Below are 23454 nucleotides of genomic sequence, written 5' to 3'. Positions count from 1 at the left end.
ACTTGGTTAAATCCTGCATTTCAAATTTGAATTCAGCCTTCATCGACAATTGTATATCCAACCTGAAACACAGAAAAGTCAAATTCACTCATGCAAGTGTAATTTAGTGACATTGGTGGACACCATAAAAATTGCGATGTGACACATGGTCAATATACAATGAGTAGGGAGTGAGAATGTGTTGCTTCAACCTATACATAAAATATTTTTATCATGAATCTAGAGAAATAGAGGACACACTTAAAGAAGCTGTAAATCCGTAACATTTAATTAATTAATCTATGTATTTATTTTTATTTATTTAGTAAGTCAGTTACTCATTTATACACTTCATGTTTTTGTCCACAATAGTGTGCCAGTTGTTCTTAAAGTTGATTACTCACTTCTACTCCTAATCCCCTACCCCTAAATACAACCCCAACTCAACGAAGCAACTGCAATCCCATGATCAACCTCACAGTGTCCCCGCCCCAAAAAGGATTATGCATAATTCCTGCCTATCCCGATTTGAAAACTTATTCAAGCTGTTATATTGATTTCTTAGTTAAATTTTAAATTAGTGTAGGATGTTTGGTAGCAACCATAGATATTTGCTTCTAATGGAACTGCTGAATTTTCATCATCCACATTGCACAATGTGACTTTGATTGTCCATTACTTCCTCACAGAATATAATACCTGATTTTTTTTTCAACTTCGAGGTTTTTATCTAAAATGTTGAAATCAAAAGGTTCCTAATCTTGTTGTCTCTTGGACAAGACAATACAAGTGTCATTAAAGAGTTGTGTTCATGCTTTGGTTTTGTTTTTGTTTGTTTGTTTTTTTGGGGTGGACGTGCTCTCATATTTCATTGTGAGGTTGTGTTTAGGGCATGTATTATATTCTGCAGCAATGGCCAATAGGCATTCATGCAAATAAAGCATATTTGAATTTGTAGAGTGTGTTCATTCAGTGGACAGCCATTAAAGAGGCCACAGAGGACGACACCCCCCCCCTTCTCTTCTTTCTTTCTGTCACATACACACACACACACACACACACACACACGCACACGCCGACACAAACATAAACCAAAATCACTACTACTTGTAGCCTCAAAAGAGAGATGTGAGTTGTAGGGATTCACAATCTGCCAATCATCTCTGCTTTGAAGGTAATAATGACATATATGTAAATTGGTGTTATTTCACTGCAGCAACAAGACAAAATAGTTGGTTCTTATTTTATGTTCCGGTCATGCAGGCTCCTTTTTTAACCTCCCCACCAAAAAAAAAAAAAAAAACATCCAAACAACCCAAAGAAGAAAAAAGAGAAAACAAGTGGCCATCTCTCTTCCTCCAGCATCCTCATCGTTGTCATGGATAACGAAAGCTGAATACATTAAGTCTCGGACATGAGGTCCAACAAGGACTTCAGACTCCTACTCACTTATTACACTCAAATCCTCTCCTCCTCCTCTCGGTCCTGTCTCCTAAACCTTTTTATTCAGGGACCCGGAGACCTCACCGGAACAAAACAGCTTTTAGCACTACCATCACTGTACGTGTGTGCGTGTATGTGTGTGTGTGTGTGTGGCTGCGTGTCGGTGTGTATGTTTGTGTGTGTTTCTCTCTGTGTGTTTTATCTTGCCATCATTTCTCTGAAAACTGTCTCTCTGAAAAGGAATGGAACTGTGTATGGAGCTCATCAAGTCATTATCTGATTAAGGTCATTTTTATAAGAGATTGCTTCCTCCTCCAAATAATGTTCACTAAGTTTGCTTACACTTTGCTGATTTCCTGCCTTCGAACGGCTGGGAGAGTGCCAACAGAAAACAAAACCATAAAAACTAATAATCAGAATAGTAATTGTTATTATTATGCCAAACCCAGATAGATAGATAGATAGATAGATAGATAGATAGATAGATAGATAGATAGATAGATAGATAGATAGATAGATAGATAGATAGATAGATAGATAGATAGATAGATAGATAGATAGATAGATAGATAGATAGATAGATAGATAGATAGATAGATAGATAGATAGATAGATAGATAGATAGATAGATAGATAGATAGATAGATAGATAGATAGATAGATAGATAGATAGATAGATAGATAGATAGATAGATAGATAGATAGATAGATAGATAGAATATTTGATCAAATTGAGAAAAAGGTTTGTGATAATGAAAAGTTTTTAAGTGTGTCAATCTAAAATGGTTTTAGTGCCAAAACCACTATAAATGCTTCTTTTTGTATTGTCACAAGTACAGAATCAGTTTGAAATCTCAGATTATTTTTTAAAACATTTCTGTTATTGACTGAATAACATTGTTCTGGTCTGACAAGTCTAACTATTCAAAATAATAATAATTGAATGCAGCACCTAACGACATGATGCTGCTAATCAGGCAACAATGTTTTAATTGTGTTTACACTGTCCACACCAAATGGGTTTCATTTTATTTTATGTTTTTTTTTTTTTTTTTTTCGGGGGTGGGGGTATTTCCTTTTTTATCATTGCCTTCTCTAGATAAGGCTGCCCTGGGCAGACAGCCATACTGCCAATACTGCTACTACTCATAATAAAAATAATGTATTGTATAATTATAATAGTAATAATAATAATCATCATCATCATCTGACACGTCACTGATACAAATTATATGGCGCATATACATACTCTTTACGCCGCAGGCCTGTTCATTACTACTCTAAATTTGATTTACAGTAAGTTTACAGCACCTCTGGGGAAAATACTGTGTGCACGGCCTTCCTCATTTGCTTGGACGATGCTCCAATAAATATCCCTGTAAATTTACCCATCAGCGCGGAATGCCGCTGCGCATTATCAGTCTCGGCCATCGAGGTGTGTTGCGCTCGTCCCCAAAAAAACGTGGAGATGAGGGGGGGTGAGTTTGGAATAAATGCGGCGGGTTGATCCACCTGGAACGGGCCGCGATAAGAGCTGCCAGCCAGTGTTAAAACCATCACGTTTCCTCTTCACCTCGCCCGAGTCTTTCCTTTTGCAAACAAGCTTTTCTTTAATGTCCCGGCCCTGTTTTTCCAGCCTGTGTGCGTATCGACGGCACCCAGGGGAGCCGGAGGGCCAAATCGAGCCACGGAGCAGTTTAGGGGACTAAGGGGACCGGGACACCTGCTTTGGAAAAGCCACTCCAGACACTAAACTTTTGCTGACTTCGTTGCATTTTGTTCGTCCTAAAAAAGAAAGAAAGAAAAAAAATAATCCCACTTGCTTACGACATGGAAAAGAGACTCGCCTTTTCCTTTTTGGCACCTGACAGAGGGGTATATGGAAAATAAGATTTTTCGTTAAGTACTTTAGGATCCTGTTTGTGCAAATGATTTTAAAAGAGTGAAAGAAAAGGTGGAAATAAAAAGCAAAGGGATTGATAACTTAAAAGAAACAGTGCGAGAAAAGGAAAACATTTCTGTTACTATTTCTTAATAATTTTGACGACATTTTTAATAATAATAATAATAAAAATCAGTAATAATGCTTATAATAATTTTCTCAATATGTTTTTAAATGTAGAAATAAAAGTTTCTCAAAATAAATGGTTCTGGCCACACCGAAAAAAAAGAGTCCTTTGCAAAATAAACATTTTATAAAAAAATAATTTCTTGCACATTAAAGTCGGCAAACACCGCGCAACAGTTAGGCGAAATCACCTGTTGTCGGTACCAAGGGCTCAAACGTTTGTTTTCCGAAGAGCACAAGCCGCACTGTAAATTTGGGCATCGAGTTTAAAAGAATGAAGGAAGACCAAAAAGCAACAGCCGTCATCAAGTCATAAATCTGAAGCGTCTTTTTTTAATTTTTTTTCCACCATGAGAAAGATCGAATGTCACCGTCCGGAGGCTTCGGGAGTTACAGGTGCGAAGATGAGGAACATCCAGCAATTCATCAAACAGAAAAAAAAATAATAATAATTTGCATCCAGTCGAGCAATATTTTCAAGTTTACTAATGAAGCACTTTTGATGGGTTTACTCACTGGGATATTTCGGCTCGCGGCTGTGGATCACATTGACAGTTAAACGTTTCAGAAATATATTTATTACTTAGCCAAGCTGTTTCTTTTTTTCTTTTCTTTTCTTTTTTACAGAGGGACTATTAGATCTTCTCTTATATAGATTTCTCTGGGCTAATCAGAATTCCAAAGCAAATCCCCTGTGCTGCCCTGCTACTTCATTAATCGGACTGTCGCCTTTTTTTGTTGCAACCAAAAGGAAAACTCTGAGCATAAAAGGTCTCGGCATGCCAGGCTAACGCGCTTCAGCCAGATTACATTTGTGAAATATTGAAAATGTATTAGAAATAAGCATCAACAGCAGCAAACAAAGAGAGAATTCAAGAAAGGGAAGAATACTTTAATTTTGGATTTTGGTGCAAAAAAAACAAAACAAAAAATGAACTCAAATGAAAGATAAAACATTTCAATAAAAATAGAATAAAAATTTAGGTAGTCGTAATTTTTATAACTTTTTGGGAAAATATAAAGTTGTGTTTTAATATTGCATGCTATTTCAATACTGACGTTTATGGTTCTTTTCTTTAAAAAACACATTTGTTGATATTAATCAGCTTAGGCAATTTTCACTTTTTAGAACCTTTGCAATTAAAAAGATGATTATTACCCAAAAGACTCTTACTGCTGCGGAAAAAATATAAAATTTTTGAGCGCACCGATGCTTACTCGGATTTCTGAAGAAACAGATAAGCAATAAGTTGTATTTCCTTTCTTTTATTCCTCCCACTCCCTCACTTTGGCTGCACGATCAAGTCCCGTTCCTCTGGTCAAGTTCAGCTTGTTGTTCCCCCGGCCCTCGCGGACGCTTCTTATTGGTAGGCTGCGACAGTTACATCACGGCGCTCGTGACGCGCACGTCTTCCTGTTTCCTTCAACCGTGTCTTAAAGTGAATCTTAGTGGCGGAGGAGCGCTCCAGCAGCATCCAGTCCTCCGCTCTGCATCCAGCGCGCCTCAGAGACGCACACACGCACAGCTTTTCTCACTCTCTCTCTCTCCCTCTCTCTCCTGTCTTCTTTCAAGGTCTCTCACTCTTTCGACCACAGCTGAGGATAGAAGGAGAGACGGACGCGCAAGAGCCAGTTTTTCCCGTTTTCTTTTTATATTTTTTGCCTCTTTTAGTTCGCGCCGCTCACTTTATTCCAGCTCTTCCTTTCCTATATTTTGTTCCAGCTCCTCCGCACAGCAGTCCGCGGCGTTTTTCTCTCTTTCGCTGCCGCAGGAGTTCAGGTTGTCCCCCCTTAATCTTCATCTTGGACCAGGTAAGTAACCTTGTCCTCGGATAAGCTCCCTCACTTTTCTTGTTCAGATATTGAACTCTTATCTAGCATCACTTATTCTGCCAATCACCAGCGAACTGAATGGGTGCGATAATAAGGGCTGCACTTGGTTCTCTCAGCTCGGTGTGTGCTGAGAGTTGCGTGAGCAGCCAGTGTTTTTTGGTGAGGATGATTTGCGAACCTTAGCCCAGCCTTCCTCATCAAAGCAGAGATCGAGTTGATTTGCAACTCTGCGAAGTAAGTTTCAGAAGTGTGATTTATTTATTTATTTAGCACTCCGTGGTTCAAACGTGTTTATTTAAGGCGGAAATTTTGATTTAGACTACTTGACATGTCTGTTTGTTGATTGATCTCTTTGTCCCGTGGGGTATGTGGTATTCTGTCCCCTTTTTTCATTTGTTGAAAGAACTTTGCGCAGACGATTGGAGAGCGTTTAGCGCCTTCTTTTTGGCTTTGCGTTTATTTTCTATCTTCTTTGAGGTTTGTTCTGAAGATGACCAACCAGTTTGGAAACAGTGTGCGCAACTCCTGTGTTTGAACGAGCAAAGACATCCCTATATCTCAGTTTTATTTATACAGATCCTGTTTTATTGTCACTTCAGTTTGACTCAGGCAAACGTTATTTTTACAATTATGGTGGTTCCTTTGCACATTTTTGCCAGAAATGAAACATTTTTAATGAGGAAAAAGTTTTTAAAATACCTCCCCCAAAATCCTTTGTATTTGCCATCTCTGTATTATGTAGATGGAAAGGGAGAGGGCAATGTGGGACAGGTGCTTCGACATAAGAAAAAGACAGGTGCTGGTGACTATTTCAAGCTCTTTGTTAAGTTCCCAAAGCAATCCAGTCAAGTTTTAATCCTATGTGTATTGCTTCTTCTTTGAGCTGCTGTTAATGGCTTTCAAGACATAAGTCTTGCCAGTTTGTCAAATTGTTTCATTTAAAATACTTGCTAATGGAGAGATTTTTAGAAAATTTGGTTTTCTATTCTTTTATGGGGGGTGGGTTAAATTTTATTTTTCTTTTTTTAAGAAAATAAGTATGTTGCATTGTTGTCAGAGTAGAGGGTGTGTGAAGTGTAAATTAGTGGATTAGTTCCATTACATTTAAATTTATCTTGTAAAAGTGTCAAAACGTGGGTTATTTTCTAATGTTTGCGTAAATGTCACTAGCGCTTTAGGAAATGTTCTCCAAAAACCATAAAAAATTTAACTACATCATATAAAAAATAATAACTGATGTAGATGTAGCTCGGTTTCTTTAACTTCACAAGTCTTTCACGCTTTTCTAAAGATTTTAATCATAATCAGCCTAAAATGTGAAAAAAACCTCGTTTGAAATTTGGTGTAGAGAACGATTCTTTTTATTTATTATTTTTTGCAAAAGTTAAAAGAAAAATAAATGTAAACGTCTGTTGTTTTAGTGATGTTAAAGTGTGAGAAAAAAATACATGTTTATTTTTTACATTTTGCTTTTACACTTCCATGCACATTAAATATCCTCCCATAAATTCTTTAAAATTGAGACGAGAAACATCTGATGTGTCTCTAAGACTCTGCAACCGCTGCTTACATAGCATTATTTGCGCAGACCTGTACTGACAAAACGTTTTGCTTTCAGAAGGGCATTAGGGTTTTTGTAAGAGCGCTTTAAGTTGCTCTTTGCCAGAGTTGACCCGTGTGACCTATTCATTTGAGCAGAATTAACTGCCCTTGCCAGATGAAAAGACAAACAAAAAACACAGAAGTGAGCTCACGCTGGCACCAAAATCAATAGGTCTATTTTGTGCTTCTTTTTTGTGTCATTCTCCCTATTGAGTAAGATATGATGGCCATATTGATCAGAGTGAACACAGGACTTGTTTTTGAAAACTGCACAATTTATAGGCACAGTTTAAAATAATTTCTTGAAGCTGATGAAGCTCATTTACTAAGCAGAGTCAAGTAGTGTCTTTTTTGTGTAAAATACATTTTTCCTCTACCATTAAAAAAAATATATCCCAACCCTATTTTCTTATTATTTGAATATGTGAGCTTCTGCCTTGTATGTGAGCTACACTCCACAATCATGGAAATGAGGACAAGTACTTAAGTAATTATCATAATTTTATGCAGCTTTGTATTCCGTGGGAACTGGTTCAGTGTCGCGCAACGTGTAACAGGGAAGAGGATAAAATGTAGGACTTTGCCCTGGAATGTCGAGCCAAGGCCTAAATCTGACCACATCATGCTTATCTTAATGTAATCAAGGTTTTTTAAGGTTTGAGCATCTTATTGCTAAAATTTGTAAATGTAGTTGTTCATTTCAACTAGTTTAGTTTTCTAGATTGTGTGTGTGTGTGCTTAATGACAAATTGCTACCTTTACCAAAAAAATAAGGCCTTTGGGAGATTTCACTTTAGTGTGTCATGCCCATTTATTTTCTTCCCCTGTATAGATACTCAGAGGCTTTGACCCTAGAGGACTGGGTTTGTGGGATATGGCCCAATAGCAGCAGCCCGTGATGCCGGACCATGACAGCGACTCCCTCCTGAACAGACAGACCAAGCGACGACGTGTGGACATTGGTGTCAAGAGGACAGTGGGTAGCACAGCCTCCTCCACAGCAGCAGCTACTACCGATAACATCGCCCGCGCCAAAGCAGCCATTTTCAGTGCCATGAACTCTCTGAGCTCCCATTCTCACCACGGATCAGACAACGACTCCATGGAGTGCTCTGTAGTACAGCCACATGGTGGGCCTGGCGTTGTGTCAGCAGGCGACAGTGAGTCCAAATCAAATGTACTCCGAAAGCTACTGAAGAGGGCCAACTCATATGAGGATGCCATGATGCCCTTCCCTGGCACTACCATTATCTCTCAGCTTCTCAAGAATAACATTGCAAAAAATGGAGGCGGACCTGAGAGAGGGGAAAGAGGAGATAGAATCGAATCAGGCTTCCCTGGATCAGGGCTCTCAAATGCTAGCTCTGATGCCCCGCAGGAAGATGCATGCAGTAACTCCTCCCAGGACAGCACCCCTCAGGAGTGCTTGTCACCGTTTGGTCGTCCTCCTGGCCTGGCCACCTTTGACATTGAACGTCTCAATGATGAACACCTGCGTGCCAAGCGGGCCCGTGTAGAGAACATTATACGTGGTATGAGCCACTCGCCAAGCGTGGTGGTGCCTGCTGCTTCCCGTCATGAGCGTGACCATGAGATGGATGGAGAGCGGGATCTAGAACTAGATTGTCCTCCTCGTCAGTCCCAACAGCAAGCCCCAAGCAGTCCACGGGGAGGTGAAGTGTGCAGTAGCAGCCGTGAGAATAAGCGCAAACAGCGACTGCCTCAGCAGCAGCAGCAAAGCTTCACCCAGCTGGTGTGTCAGAGAAAGGAACAGAAGCAGGAGGAGCGGCGGCAGCTCAAGCTGCAGCTGGAGGACATGCAAAAGCAACTACGGCAGCTCCAGGAGAAGTTCTTTCAGATCTATGACTCCACCGATGACTCAGAGCACACTGACCTTCACAATGACATAGGAAACATGTCAGAGGACAGCCCAGGCAGGTCCGACACCGGTGGAGATGACCGGGGTGGAGATGACTTGCGCTCTGACAATGAGATGGCTGATTTGGATCCAGGCCATTTCCTTGACAGGGCGCGGGCACTGCTTCAGGAGCAGGCCTTATTGGCCGACACTGAGAAGCCAAGAAGAGATGGCCTCAGCCGAAACAAAGGACAGGGAGGTCCAGGTTCCTCCATGCATGCTGAAGGTAAACAGCTAGCAGAAACACTGAAGCAAGAGCTCAACTCAGCCATGACCCAGGTGGTGGACACAGTGGTAAAGGTGTTTGCTAAACCTCCTCGCCCTACTCCTCAGCAGGCCTTTCCACCTCTTTCTATACCCCCTGAAAGATTTCCTGCTGCTGTTAATGGAGACAACCCAAATTTTCACACCACCAACCAGAGGCTGCAATGTTTTGGTGATGTCATCATTCCTAATCCACTGGATTCCTTTGCTAGCATGCCTGGCATACCAGGTCCTACCAATGACCAAACTGAGGCACTGCCTTTAGTAGTACGTAAGACACCCAGCGAGCATCACCACCAGTCTTCAGCTGTGGGTGCACATGGTGGTAGCCACCATCCAGCTCTCCATCCATCATCTCTCTCTGCCTCCATGGGCTTCAGCCCTCCCTCCTTTCGACATCCCTTTCCACTGCCACTCATGGGTTACCCCTTCCAGACTCCCATTGGCCCACCCACAGCTTACCCAGGCAAGGACCGTACATCACCAGACTCCATGGACCTGCCCAGAGAGACCACCAGTTTGAGAACAAAGATGGCATCAGGTCACCACCTGGGGCACCACCATCGCTCTTGTTCACCAGCACACCCTGGCAGCACAGCCGAAAGCCTGTCCTTGTCCCTAATCAAGTCAGAGTGCAGTGATCTCCAGGACATGGCTGACATCTCTCCTTACTCAGGCAGCAATGTATCCTTTTTTAAAAGAAAATCAAGGTGGGCAGTAGATTTTTAGAATTGTTACACATTGCGTTTTTCATTTTGAACTCATTTTTAGCTATGTAAGAGAGGAAAATTTTCTCTCAAGTGATAGCAGCTCTTACGGACCTACAAGAAACCATGTCTAATACACCAAGAGTTAAAAATCAAATCCTTTTGATTCTGTTTGAAACTAGCCTAAGAAACTGAGAAATTGTTGATGAATCACATTTCCCTCCCACTACTGTTCTCTTCTCCATTGTTGTATTTATTTTTATACCCGTACCTCTTCTCGCAGCACCAAAACAGCATTTTCTTCCATCTTTAATCCTAAGTGCTTTAAAAGCTTTCTTTTGGTATGTAATTTTATTGCAAGGAGATGTGATTACCCCATTTGTTTTTTATTAAAAGATTACATTAAAGGAGGGCGACAACATCCTAAAACGTGGAACACGAGGGTGTTGTATAGCATAGCATGTAGTTTAACCCTAGTTTGCCCTGATGTTGCCCTGTGGATAAAGAGGCTTTCCCCCTGTGGGAGGCTCAAATTGAATCCCCTGTAGACACAGGGCTAATAGCTTAAACTGTAATGTTCAGTCCCTTCTCTGTTACCCTTATTTCTCCTTAGTACCTTAGCATTCAACACCCCTAACCCTTATGAAAGTTTGATTTGTCTCACACTGGCTGCCCAAAAAGAGCTTTGTCTTCCAGTCATTAACATCCATAGTAGGCTTAAGAAATTAATCCTACAGCTTCTTCCTTGTTGGATATATATTTGTTAAGTGAACATCTCGTTTTTCCCTTTATGCGCACCTGAATGTTTAGTCTTTTTGTGTGTGTGTGTGTGTATGGTATCCATATGTGCGTGCGGGCGTGCGTGTGTGTGTGTCACAAAAGGTTTGCCTGAGGACTTGGGGTAAAGATGTATATTTATGATTGCTTGTGTTTTCTCTTGTTCCTCTTATCATCCATCGCTGTTGTAAAAGCCCACAATCATTGTCGTTTCTTTTCTCTTTTTTTTCATTTCATAAAGATCTGTCAACAGCCCGGGGGGCCCTTCGGCTGTTGCTTGGCAGCCAAATACTTCTTTTTTTGTTTTCACTCCCTGCAAATTCCCCCCTCCCACCTCTCCGTCTTTTCTTTGAAGCGGACGTTAACAGGTGTTTGCAGCGAGCTGTTTATCTTTCATTACCTCGCCTTGTCTTGTCTTCTGACCCAAGGGTGAACGCTTTCCAGAGATCCATAATCCTTTGCTTCTACGGGCTCCCGATGGAGGGATGAAAAGGAAAAAAAGGGGGAGAGACATGTATTGACTAAGAGAAAGTAGAAAATAATCAAACAATAAGCGCATATGCCAGATGCTGTGGCTTTCATGGTAGCATTTATAAATTCAGGGCAGTAACAGATGTGTTACCCTAAATGGAAGGGACAGGGAGAAGATGTCCACATTTTCTCAGGTTTTGTTTTTGATTCGCCTAATGAATATTTCACTGAAAAGTTTGGTATTTTTTAGTGAGACAAAAAATGACAGCTTGTCAGACATTTAGCGAGGTCCGTTCAAGTTCACCAGCATTTTGGAGCAGATGGCTGCTATCACTTATCACATTTGTTCTGAGTTCGACTCCAAATGTTCTTGTCCATACACCTGGAATTAGGAAGTGTGGCAGCTATTCCCCCCCCCCCCCCCCTCATGACTTTGGGCTTTAGGGAAGTGATGTGAGAATGATGATATCTTGTCAGATGTGGCAGGCGAACAGTGGGCCAGCTGGTATGAGCTTACCATCATGACAAAATAATGGCCTCGCACACCACCCTGAAGTCCAATCACAATTACATTTGCAAGCTGTGAGTGAATTGGGAATGAAAATGTCTAATCAGAAAGTATGAGGCTTTTTAATTGGTAGCTGAAAGGAGATGATATTGAGCTGAAGGCTGTGAAAGTTAAATTTCAGTGCCCGATAAAGGGAAGTGTGTCTAATCCTAATTGAAAAAGCATAAAAAAATTAGTCTGAATATAAGCACAAGAACAAGTTATATTTCTCTTTCTTTCTTCCTCTGTCTGAGAATTTATTGTATCCTCCCTGGTCGGAGCAGATGGTGTGGTGTGGAAAGTGAAGTGCTGCTCTTTTGGCCGGGCCTGACTGAGTAACCCCAGCCTGCCAGGGTTTCCCCCATAAGACCCTCGCTACTTTCTGTCCCCCACTCCCTTGAATCAGACAAAGTAGACAGGGTCTTTAAGGAGCCAGAGCCCAGCGTGGTTCAGGATTTGTTGGCTCTGCTCTGTAGCCCAAAGGCCAAGGGCAATCCAATCTAGCAGCTGATGCCTTCTTCCCACTCTACAGCTACAGCTACAGCTACATCTGGACACTTGACTGACTTTAATGGTGACAGCCCACTCTGTACATCAGAAAGTCACTCAAGTGTAAACATAAAAAGTTTGTGTTGGTCATTCTGTGTCTTTTTAAGTCACCCCCCACCTTGATTTGACTTATTAAACCAGTTTGAGGTTTGAACACGCACCCAGCCCCACCCCCACCCCCATTCCCTTTTCATAGTCTTATCCTCCAGACTGAAATTATCAGATGTATTATACGGCCGTTAATTCACCATGGAAATGGCTTGGGCCGTTCAGTGGCGCAGATGTGTTCCACTCTTCCCATCGCTGGCCGAGTCCAAAGCCTCAGTGCTTCTCTTCTTCTCCTCCTTCTTTTCTTTTGCTCCTCCAAGGGTTTGGCAGCAACTGAGAGGCTTGGGGGCCAGGGGTGGAGCAGAGAGAGGAGGAGGGGGAATGTAATTGAAGGCTGGAATCAAGCTATCCCTCAAGGTGCCCCCAACAGCCTATCTCCATCCTTTCCGCTGTTCAATCCAGGGGATCCATTAAGAAGACAAGGCCTCTATTTGAATATGTGAGTGTGAGAAGGTTTTTCATACTGCCTGGAACAGTGTTTGGGATCTCTTAGACCTTATTTTGTAGCTGATGTGGCCAGCAGCAGACAGTCATGTTCAGGCTTGGCATGTGTTATCGCCAAGCCATTAGGCCTTCTTGCCCGCCACTGGCGTTAACTGCTGTCTTTGTCTGTGATATGCAAATGTCTCCTTTTTTCTTCCTCCTTTTTTTGGGAGGAGTTTGACGCAGGGTGTAGGCAAAGGCGCTTGGTTGCTTTGACAGTGAAATGAGCCTCCTTATGTAAAAGCACAGGCTGTACTGCTTTATTTACCGTGACGGTCTCACACCTGATACAGACGATGCTAATTCCAAGCAAATGGTTTTGCTTCAGTGCACTGTCTTCAGCTCACCCCTTCCAGCAGCTCTGCATTCACGCTCATGAGAAAATTTGGTTACCCTTCATCCAAATGTACATTTCAAACTTACACTGAGTCATTAGCATATATAAACAGTATTTGTAATGTACCTATGTTTGCTTGATATACCAGAGGTTCTTGGCCTCCTAACAGTTGTTAATATCCTTAACAGCAGATGTTTTCAGATCCAGGAGGGCCTCTCCCCTAATCACCTGAAGAAGGCCAAACTCATGTTTTTCTACACCCGCTACCCAAGCTCTAACATGCTGAAGATGTTTTTCTCTGACGTCAAGGTGAGTCTCGGATAACTTTTAACCTTTTCTTTTTGTTCTAACTGCTTCTGTGGTCCTATATCTATTTGTTTTATTTAGCTTTGGGGTAGTTCATAAACTGTGCCTTTTGATATCTTATAACCTTATTGCAGTGATAGACGCACACAATGTTGTTTGCACATTTAAAGACTCAATATTTTAACCATTCATCTCTGCAAAATATCTCAATGTCAGTTAGTCTGAACCAGTTCTTGTTTAGCTTGAGGTCTGAACTTTGACTGGGCCATTCTAACATAATTATTATTTGTTCTAAGCCTTTCCACGGTAGTTCAAGTTTTATGTTTAGAATTTCACAAGTTTTATTCCTGGATTACACTGACAGCTTCCCTGTCCCTACTAATTAAGCATTCCCACATCATGATGCCACCACAACCATGTTTCACTGTGTTGATGATGTTTTTAGGGTGTTGTGTTAGTTGACCCCATAAATAACATTTTTACTCTCATCTGAGCAGAGTAACTTCTTCCTCATGTTTGCATGACTTCTTCCTACATTGCTTTTTGCCTGTCTTCTCAGCATTCACAACATACAATTTTCCTGTCTTGGTTCACCTCTAATTTAGGTTTGGGATTCCGGTTATGCCACACTGTTTCTATTGAGACGAACTGAACGCTTGATTTTTTAGGTGGTATCAAAGTAAAGAGGAATAAAACAATTTATAGTTAAGTGCTATTTGGTTGGTTGATCACATAAAATCTAAATAAAAAGCATAGAGGTGTGTGACAGTGACTTGAAAAAAGGATGAAAAATGTAAAGGGATATGAAAACTTTTGCAACGCACTGCGTAAATGGAAGCACACATTCACATATACTGTAGCTGTTGCTTCGTCTTTGCTCAACTTCTTCCTTATATTATTTTTTGCACCTGAGTCAAAAAAGGGAAGCTGGTTGGAAATTAATTGTGATGTTCCAGTCTCAGTTACAACAAACAATGTATACTTGTCTGTCTTGATAAAGGTGGATTTTCACTCGCTACCTTATGTGTTCATGCAAAAGATGATAAAAGAGGAAGTTGAATAGGTCTGCACAACGGAAAAGGAGAGGTACTGAGTTCTCCAGAGGTGACGCGAAGGATGAGTAATGGAGGGACAGAGGGGGCAGAGAGGTGAACGGAGCTGGAGATGGTGGCTCTCAGAGCAGGTGTATGGAGGATGGTTTGATAAAAAGGGGGGGCGTAGAGCAAAGAGCTGGTTTAGAGACATGGCAAGGATGCACATTAGCCCCGCTGGGAGTTTAATGACGGAAAATTTGGAAAACAAAGCATGATATGTAAGCTGCACAGAAAAACAAGAAAAACAACACAATAGCTCTTGTATCATGTGTATAGTTTGTGGTGTTGATTGTGTGTGTGCAGGCGTGTGCGTGCGTGCGTGCGTGCGTGTGCTCCTGGACTATGATCGGGGTAAATACTGTGACAGATCCAGGCCATCTTATTCAAATCAGAAGATAAAGGCTTCCTTTCCTACCAGCTGCCCCCTCATATATGCCATCACCAAGAACCATGACTCTGAGCTGACATCATTCTTTACAGAGGATTTTATGGGATAGCTTTGAAAATAAGAGGCAACCAAAATGTTGCTTTTATTGAAAGCAACTTTCAGTGCTAATGCCCCCTCTTTTAATTATCAACATAATACCATCAAACTGATACTTGAATTTTTTGGAATAAGAAGTAAGATTAAATTTCTGCTTTGCCTAACTCATTAGGCGTTCCCATGAAGGTGGCCTCGTCATTAATAGAAATCTAAATAAGGTCAAGATAATTAAGGGATTAAGTGCCACATAGTTTGTTTTTGTTCTCTGTAAATGACAATAGACTCTGGTTTTAAATTAGTGTATGGGAATGGGACTATCTAATTAAATTCAGCCAGCACAGCCTCTCAGCAAGAGCTTGTCTTCAAAACAGTCTTTTAAGGTTAATCGGGTCTTGTCTAATCAGACCTGGACCTGGGAGGCCCCGGAGCTGATGTTCATCTCAAATAAGTTCATTTTAAGACACTGGTTTTTTCCCTCTAAGTGTTTCTGAAATGTTTTGACAGATTTTACTTAATACCCTTGTTGGTGTCATGAATGACAGCTTTTATAATCCAAGTGGATTTATGACATATCTTTATTTAGATAGACAGGGTTTTAGAGTAAGGGCCAATAGATCAAAGATCAGTTCAAAATGATTTAGTTGGGGTGTGCTGCGGTGGCTTAGGGGATAGCGCGACCCATGTTTGGAGGCCTTGAGTCGCCGTCGCGGGTTCGATTCCTGGACCCGTCGACATTTACCGCATGTCTTCCACCCTCTTCTTCCCCCTTTCCTGTCAGCCTACATTCACATAAGGGACACTAGAGCCCACAAAAGACCCCCTGGAGGGGAGGAAGAAAAATGATTTAGTTAGTTTAATAAGTCATCTAACATTGCTTTGTTGGCATGTTTTTAGAAAACATATTTATGTTTTTTGGGGGGGGTTTTTTATGCCAAACAATGTTTGTTTTGTCAGGACTTTATGACGTGGCAGAGTAAAAATTTGTTTCAGGTTCTCTGATAAAGGAGCAGTTAGGAAATTTAATAGAAAATGAAGGATTTGTAAGATTGTCTCCTTTGATGCATCAAGGCATCACTGATTTTTATTATACTAAAAAAAGACAAAAGCACAAAGTGTTGGTTAACACATTTAAAAATGGTGGGAATTGGGGTAAAAAAAAAATATCCCTTTTCTGAATTCAATCTTCTGATCACTAATTAAATTTTATCAATAAGATATCAATCGATTTATTGCATATGTACTTGATAAAGAAAGAAATCAAAAATCAGAATTAGACTTTGCAGTGTTCGATCTGCTGCTCACGGAATCTATCATTGGCTGTTTTGTTAGTAGCATCTCTACTCAGCTTCTGTGTTTACGTCAGTTACGTGCCATGGTGCAGTGAATGTCAGGAGGGCTTTTGCATTTTCTGTATGTCATTCCTTCCCTTTTCTTTTTTTTCGCTGATGTTGTGGCACGGTATGTGCACCTCGGCGGGGTGAGGCCTGGAAAGAAAAGCCAGTGGCTGGATTTTGAGTCACAGCAGCAGTGGCAGTAACAAAAGCCCGCTTTCCAGGGCTGCGTTTTGTGTGCAGTCAGCCAATAGACAGCCCCAGATTATCTCCCACAATTCACTCCTGCAAAAACAGGAAATGTTGGAAAGCCCTGATGGCTGTGAGGGGGCTTATATGACTGAGAGAGAGACAGAGAGGGAGGCCCGGGCAGGCTTCTGTGTCTTTCTATCCTCCTCTCCGGTCGTTTTGAATGTAGCCGAGCACTCTGAGGTCATCTGTGTGTTTTCTGCTCCACTGTTGAGAAAGCGTTTGCTTTTTATTCAAACACCTTTCAGCCAAAAATCACAGCAAAAAGGAAAACACCTCACCAGTTTTACCAAACCCGATAATGAGATGTGTGTACACCTGAGCACTTTCTGCAGGCGACTTCAGTTTAGACATGAGGTACCTCAGGTTTTTTTGTGTGCCTATTTTAGACTTCAGCATCTGCAAAACATATGCATGTGAGTGTGTGTGCATGCCACTTACTATCTTATGCTGTTAGCACTAAGCACTGACCTTTCACAGGCTCTTGAGTGTGAGTGTGAGAAACACGCTTTCACTGTCTCTCTCTGCTCTACCTCATAGCCATAGCGCGCACCCACACACACTCTTGTATGTTTAAACACATTGTATCAGATTCAGCGCACACACTTTCCTCACTGTGCCTCATGTCTGTGCTGCCTGACCCCTGCCAGCTCTGATTAAGGAGCTACAGTGATGTGCTCCTTTGAACCGATTCCCTCCTTTTACAGCGAACACACCCGTCCTTAGCTGGTATCGGGGGGGGGTCTCTGTGCCCCCTACAGCAACTTAATGAACCAATACCGCTGGAAGCTGTAAGGGGAACCTGCCAAAATTTAATCCCTGAGTGAGATGTGCAGTTAGTATGGCTGCAGTGCAGTTTAGCATATTTGCCAGCACTTACAGTTGCACCGGCTGCAATATTTCTTCTCTCAAGCTGTCAGCATCATAAAGTAATTTTTGTCCAAAGTGACAAATGCATTGGGTCACTCTGCTGCAGTGACACTAAAGGTCTCCCAACATGAGCAATAGGAACTTTCACAGTCACATAATCTCACTGTGCAATGCTCAGATCTGTACGTAAGCACACTTTCATGGATAAAGAGTTTCAAATTCAGCTATGGTCAATGTTGCACACAACACAAAAGGTGTTTCAGCGTCTCTGCTCTGCTGTCACACTCCGACTGTCTGCCACAGTGAGAGCCATGTGTTTAAGAATAGCTCTGCACTGCCAACGTATTTGTAAGTGTCAGTAGTTTGTTTGTTTGATGCTCAGATGTCATGACCCTGGCTTGCTGACTGCTCACGTTCCGACCCCCTTATCCTCCCCTCATCCCTTACAAACTCCGCTGCCGTTACCACCACGAGCGACGCCCTATTGTCCAGTGGTGCTGACCTGCACCCATCCCAGCCACGCCCTCTCTTTTTCCTCTTTATGCTCACCCTGCACTTTAGCACAGCCACCATCCCAACACTTCCTCCCCATGCACACCAACCCACCCAAACTCCAGCCAAACAAACAGACTTATTCTTCTCCAGTCCACCATTATCTCATTTACAGATCATTCAAGAAAAGACCACCATCGGAGAAACGTATCTCTTATTTATCAACTTTCCCTACCGTCTTTATGAGTTTGACTGTGCTGTACTGCCGTCTCAGATCATGACTAGTGTTTATGTCTGTGTTGTCGAACAATAGTCAGAGTCTAATCTCCATGTCAAAACCACTCTGCCCCCCCAGCGAGCAGTGTGCTCAGCATTTAGCAGCATTTTGTCTCCCTTTCTTTCTGCTGCAGAAAGACCAGAGGGGAGTATGAATGATTTCTGCAAGGTAGAAATTTAACTTAATTTAAGCGTGTTTGAAAGGTGAAACAAGAACCCAAAGCACATAATATTATTACTAGCTGTCTAGATTTTTAGACAGAGTTGTTTTCCCTTTGAGGTCATAATGAAAAGGAGTCAGGACCAGCTGAGGCTCCTAATAGGTTTACCTCACCCTATTGAATTCACCCGAGCAGCACTAGATCAAATAGCCATTGCCTCCTCGGCAGCGCTTATCGCCTCTGTCTTCTTATTTTTGCTCTTTTTTTTTTCTTCGTTTCCGTTTCTCCCTGCACGGGAGGTGCGGTGAGGGGAGGAGGAACAGGGTGTAATTGGTGAGCGGGGTTAAGTACATGTTTGAGCCCCCCTGCGGGCCAGAGCGCTTCAGATGATGACTTAATCGTTTTTCTGGTCAATTATGTGTTTGCGGTCTCACCCCCTCTCTTCCACCTCTCCCTCCACTCACAGGGTTATGATAGGGGGAGAGGTCTGCTCCCAGCGGGGAAGACGAACCATACACACACACTCTCTCTCTGGCGTTTATTCTTTTCTTCCCTCGCCAACCTCCTCGCTTTGCTGTCTTACTTAATATCTCTATCATCGTCCCTCACTCTGCAACCTGTTTTCTCTTCCGCTTCTCTTTTATCTCTCCCAGCTTCCTCCCACCTTACCTCACGCCTCAGCTACCTGACATAAAGCAGGATTCATTCAGATTCATGTTAAAAAGCTGTTTGTAAGAAGCACACTGACACATTGGCCTTGTCTTCTGCTGACCTCTCCATTCCTCCTCTGTCTTTTCTTCCAGTTTAACCGCTGCATCACCTCCCAGCTGATCAAGTGGTTCAGCAACTTCAGGGAGTTCTACTACATCCAGATGGAGAAATTTGCCCGGCAGGCCATCAACGACGGTGTCACTGGAGCCGAGGAGCTGAGCGTCAGCCGGGACTGCGAGCTCTTCCGAGCCCTCAACATGCACTACAACAAGGCCAACGACTTTGAGGTAAATGTTTCAGTGACTCGACATAGACTGCAGCGAAAGGCTCTGTAAAAGGAGGAGCTGAGAGGGAAAACTGAAATTTCATCGGACACCTAATCCAATGTGTATTCTGATACATTCTCACTGTATCCTCGATGATTCTGGATCTGTACAGTGGGAGTTTTGCTTTTTATGCTGAGTTCAAGTCTGATAAAGAATTATTCAAACCCCTAAGTTTTTGTCATATTACACACACAGTTTAGCTGAGTTTTATCTGGCAGCAACACAAAGTGTATTGTGCATGTATCCTCAGACCAGTTCAAATAATTGCCTACCGAAGTCACCTTATCTTAAACAAAAATCCACATGATTTAATCTCAGTATAAATTCTGCTTCTCTGTGAGGATTGCCAGAGAATAGTTGTGAACAAACATCATCATGACGATCAAGGAGCACAACAGACTTGCCTTGATATATAACCATCACTTAAACTGGCAGGGTGGGAAAGAAGAACAATAATCAGAGAAACAATGAAGAGGCACAAAGAGGTAACTTTGGGTGAGCTTCGAATTTAGACAGCTCAGGTGGAAGAATCTGCTGACAGAACAAATGTTACCTGTGCATTCTACAAAACTAATCTTTGTGAAAAAGTGGCAAGAAAAAAAGCTGTAAGGCTAAGTCCCATGTGTAGAGGACACAATAAAAATGAGGAAGAATGAGACTGAGATTAAAATCACTGTCCTGAATGCATATTGCTATCTAGGACAACGGACTAATACTGCACACATCCCCCATACACAGTCCCTACTGTGAATCATGGTAGTCACAGGGATGCTTCTCAGGGAGTCTGGTCAGATTTAATAGAGATGGAAGGGGCTAAAAGAAAACCTAAAAAGAGCAATAAGACTTAAGACCGCGGAGGTTTGCCTTCCAGCAGGAGGAAAATCTGTGGCTTGAAATTTGCTGTTAACAGACACTCACCATCTAAACAGACTGAACTTTAGCTACTTTGGAAAGAATAATTCACAAAAACAATTAGTATTCAGTCAGCGAGAGAAAATATAAACTACACTTTTCAGATTTTTTTAAAATAGTTTTTCTTTGATAGTCTGTCACTTTGAAGCCCAATACCATATCTCAAAATTTGTGACTGTAATGTGACAAGTTATGGTAAAATTTCGGGGTAATAAATACTTTGTATGTACGCACCATAATCTGGAAAGGCAGAGAAATATTTAAGCGCCATTGGCTAAAAATATTCTAGCCAATAAAATTTCACATTTGTTTTCAGTCTAGTTTAAATCTGTTTGAGGAAGTTTCTTCTGATGAGGAAGGAATGCACAAACACCTTGCTTATTTCACCTTTTCTTCTTCAGCAGTTTCCTCTCGACGGTTATTTGCTTACACTACCTCTCTGTGTGGGGATGTTTTAATATTTTGAAAAACTACCTCGTACTTCCCTGTCCTCATTTGCCTACAAGCATCAGTGTGACCATCCACTGCTTTCCGTTGATTGTCATAAATTCCTGGCAGGTAGCTTCACCTTTAATATGTTCCATTTTTTTCCCTCACTTCTCCTTTTGCCGACATCTCTTTGTGCATGCGAGATGTTTAAAGATGGACAGCGTACCTCTCAATGTCAGCTTACAAAAGAGCTTTAAAGGACTCGGTGTTAAGAAAGACCTGGAGTGAGCTGCCTGCGTGTGTGTGTGTGAGTGTTTTGTTGTTGCTGCATTTCCCGGTGTCCTGTTCACCTCGAAGGGTACAGCCGTCCCTTGGACCGGCCTGGCATGCTGGCAAAGCACTTCTCCGGTGTGTGTGTGCGTGTGTGTGTGAGAGTGTGTGTGTCACTTTGAGGGGGGAAAAAATCTCACTGTTATCAAGGTTAAGCGTCCTACTGTTTTAGCTAGAGGAAGGGGAAAGAAAGAGGGGGAGTGGGGGACAAGGGAGATGGATAGATAGGGGACGGAGGGTGAGAGCTCGGAGACAAAAGAGAGACCGATGAAGGGAGAAGGGGAAAGGGGGGAAACCGATGGGGGGAATGGAAGGAGAGAAGAGGGAAAAGAGATGACGTGCAGGAGCGAAGTGCCCTTGCGAGCAGTGGGAGTTTTGCAAGCTCTCACATTTAAAGGGCTTCGCTTTCTTTCCCTGTGTTTCCTTCTGTCTCTCTCCATCATTATTTGTCCACTGGGGCTGCTCTGCGTGCACCCAAACACTCACACTCACACTCACACACACACGCACACACGCACTCTCCCCCACATCCATCTTCAAACCTCTTAAGAGAGGCTTTGAAAGACTCTGGCAGACAGAAGCACTTGTATATATGAGGTCTCAATCAACTGGAAGCACATCAGGGCAAAGCAAGATTTCTTCTCTTTAGGCAGGGCCCTAATAAGTGCAGAAATCAGTGAGATAGGGAAATAAATTAAACAGACAGTAAGTTAGAGTCTCTAACCTCTGAGTTTGACTAAAATTAAACCACTAAAATATAAAATATTTCATACTATTTCATGTGACATAGAAAACAGGACAGATATCTGCTTTTTTGAAGTTTTTAACAAAATAAAAACCCATCACAAGGACTTAGTTCAAGTGTGACATAACTGATTGTCACACTTGCCCCATTCTTGTCCCATTCTAAGCTCATTTTTGTCACAGCCTGTTCCTATAAAAAATTTTATGAATAGACATAGAGAAATATGTTTTCCCTCTAAATGATGTGAAACTGTGGTTGAAAAATGAAAAACAAAAAAAAGGAAAAGGACGCAGTTAAAAAGTGGTTGAGGTTGATAAAAATAGCTAAGTAAGCCCGACATTCAAGAGCTTTGATTGGCTGGGACAAAAAGACACATTTTCAAAAAATTATTTTTTCAAAATAAGGACTGTTTTAGCTCAGATATCTATAATCGGATATCCAGTGTTTATAGGATTCACTTTCAAATTATTCTCAAAGCATTATGAGACTCCAATGGCTCACAAACATCAAGTTTACTTGTTTAATTGTTGATGTTTCAACCTGGCTGTTAAAATAGTTTCACATCAACAGGGAAACAAGTTTTAGTCTTTTCTTCCTACAACAACCAACATCAGAATGCAACAGCTTCCACATTTATTACCCTGGCAAAACATATTAAAAATAGCTTTTCGAAAAATAATCTGCGTTAATTTGTGACACCCACAACTTTTACTGGGTCATAAATATTATGTGACACTCCCATTTCTTTTAGACACAAATGAGAAAGTCCTTTCATTTAAGGCAGATGTGTGTGTTGAGGTTTTTAAGTCAAGAAACTGACACATCTACAGTCAGAAAAATCATTTAAAAGTTTAAAACAACTGGAACAAAGCTGGATGCTGGCCGAAAGCTATTTTGCCACCATGTCTGGGGAGGATGAAAGCAAGGAAGGCAAAAAGAAACACAAAGTTAATTTTGAGATTGCCACAAAAAGTTTTTCAGTGTGAGATTAGGCTTCTATAATAAAACATACATCTTTATTATAAGTAGCTACTAATAAATATAGAGAGTGAAATGAATGTAAAGGCAATGGATGGATTAGTTGACTTTCTGAAAGTGAATTGCACTAAGTTACAAACTGAACCAATGAATTAATGATCATTAATTATCCAAACATCTTATTGTATATTTATATTTTTGGCCAGTTGCGGTTTAATATCTTTCAAGACGACTTTTAAAACAATTGAAAACATTTCAATGAGAATCAAGACACAAACTGTTATGACATTATATTTTTTGCATTCGCACATTGCAGCCATACAAACCTGCACATGAGCTTTAACATGAAAATGCGAAATTAAGTTTAAAAATGTTGATCCCAGAGGAACTAATGATTGCATTTCAATTTCTCCTTAAAATGAAATCACCTTTGTTGCCGGCCATAGAAAATGTGGATGTTTCCACCTGTAGGGATCAAGTTTGCAACACATCCGCTCAAATAGAGGAGACATCTTGTTCCCCCTTACTAATTTTCCTGCGATACCTTCAAACAAGTCTCTCATTCTTCGCTGGGCACCAGGAAGTTACTGTTGAAACAGGCTTAAGGGGAACAGCTGATTTGCATACATAAATGTAAAAATTTGCAAGAAGACAGGCACGGTGGGAAAGAGTTA

The 23454-nt window shown here is 41.5% G+C and overlaps 1 protein-coding gene across 2 annotated transcripts in view; it reads left to right on the top strand.

The window, feature by feature from the left end:
* Nucleotides 1–3748: 3748 nt before the first annotated feature.
* LOC122825261 (prospero homeobox protein 1-like) overlaps nt 3749–23454 on the top strand; it is a 35125-nt gene continuing 15419 nt past the window's right edge. Inside the window, exons 1-4 of one of the 2 annotated variants that reach the window (XM_044106527.1) lie at nt 3749–5557; nt 7758–9791; nt 13288–13395; nt 19153–19347. In XM_044106527.1, coding sequence (XP_043962462.1) covers nt 7824–9791; nt 13288–13395; nt 19153–19347 — 2271 coding nt within the window. In that variant the 5' untranslated portion in view covers nt 3749–5557; nt 7758–7823. The remainder of the gene's footprint in view (nt 5558–7757; nt 9792–13287; nt 13396–19152; nt 19348–23454) is intronic. The other variant, XM_044106526.1, reaches the window with a different exon arrangement.

The sequence above is a fragment of the Gambusia affinis genome, linkage group LG22, assembly GCF_019740435.1.
Source record: "Gambusia affinis linkage group LG22, SWU_Gaff_1.0, whole genome shotgun sequence".
Classification (NCBI taxonomy): domain Eukaryota; kingdom Metazoa; phylum Chordata; class Actinopteri; order Cyprinodontiformes; family Poeciliidae; genus Gambusia; species Gambusia affinis.
Note: the sequence above shows the minus strand (reverse complement) of the source record. Positions and strands in the feature narration are given on the sequence as shown.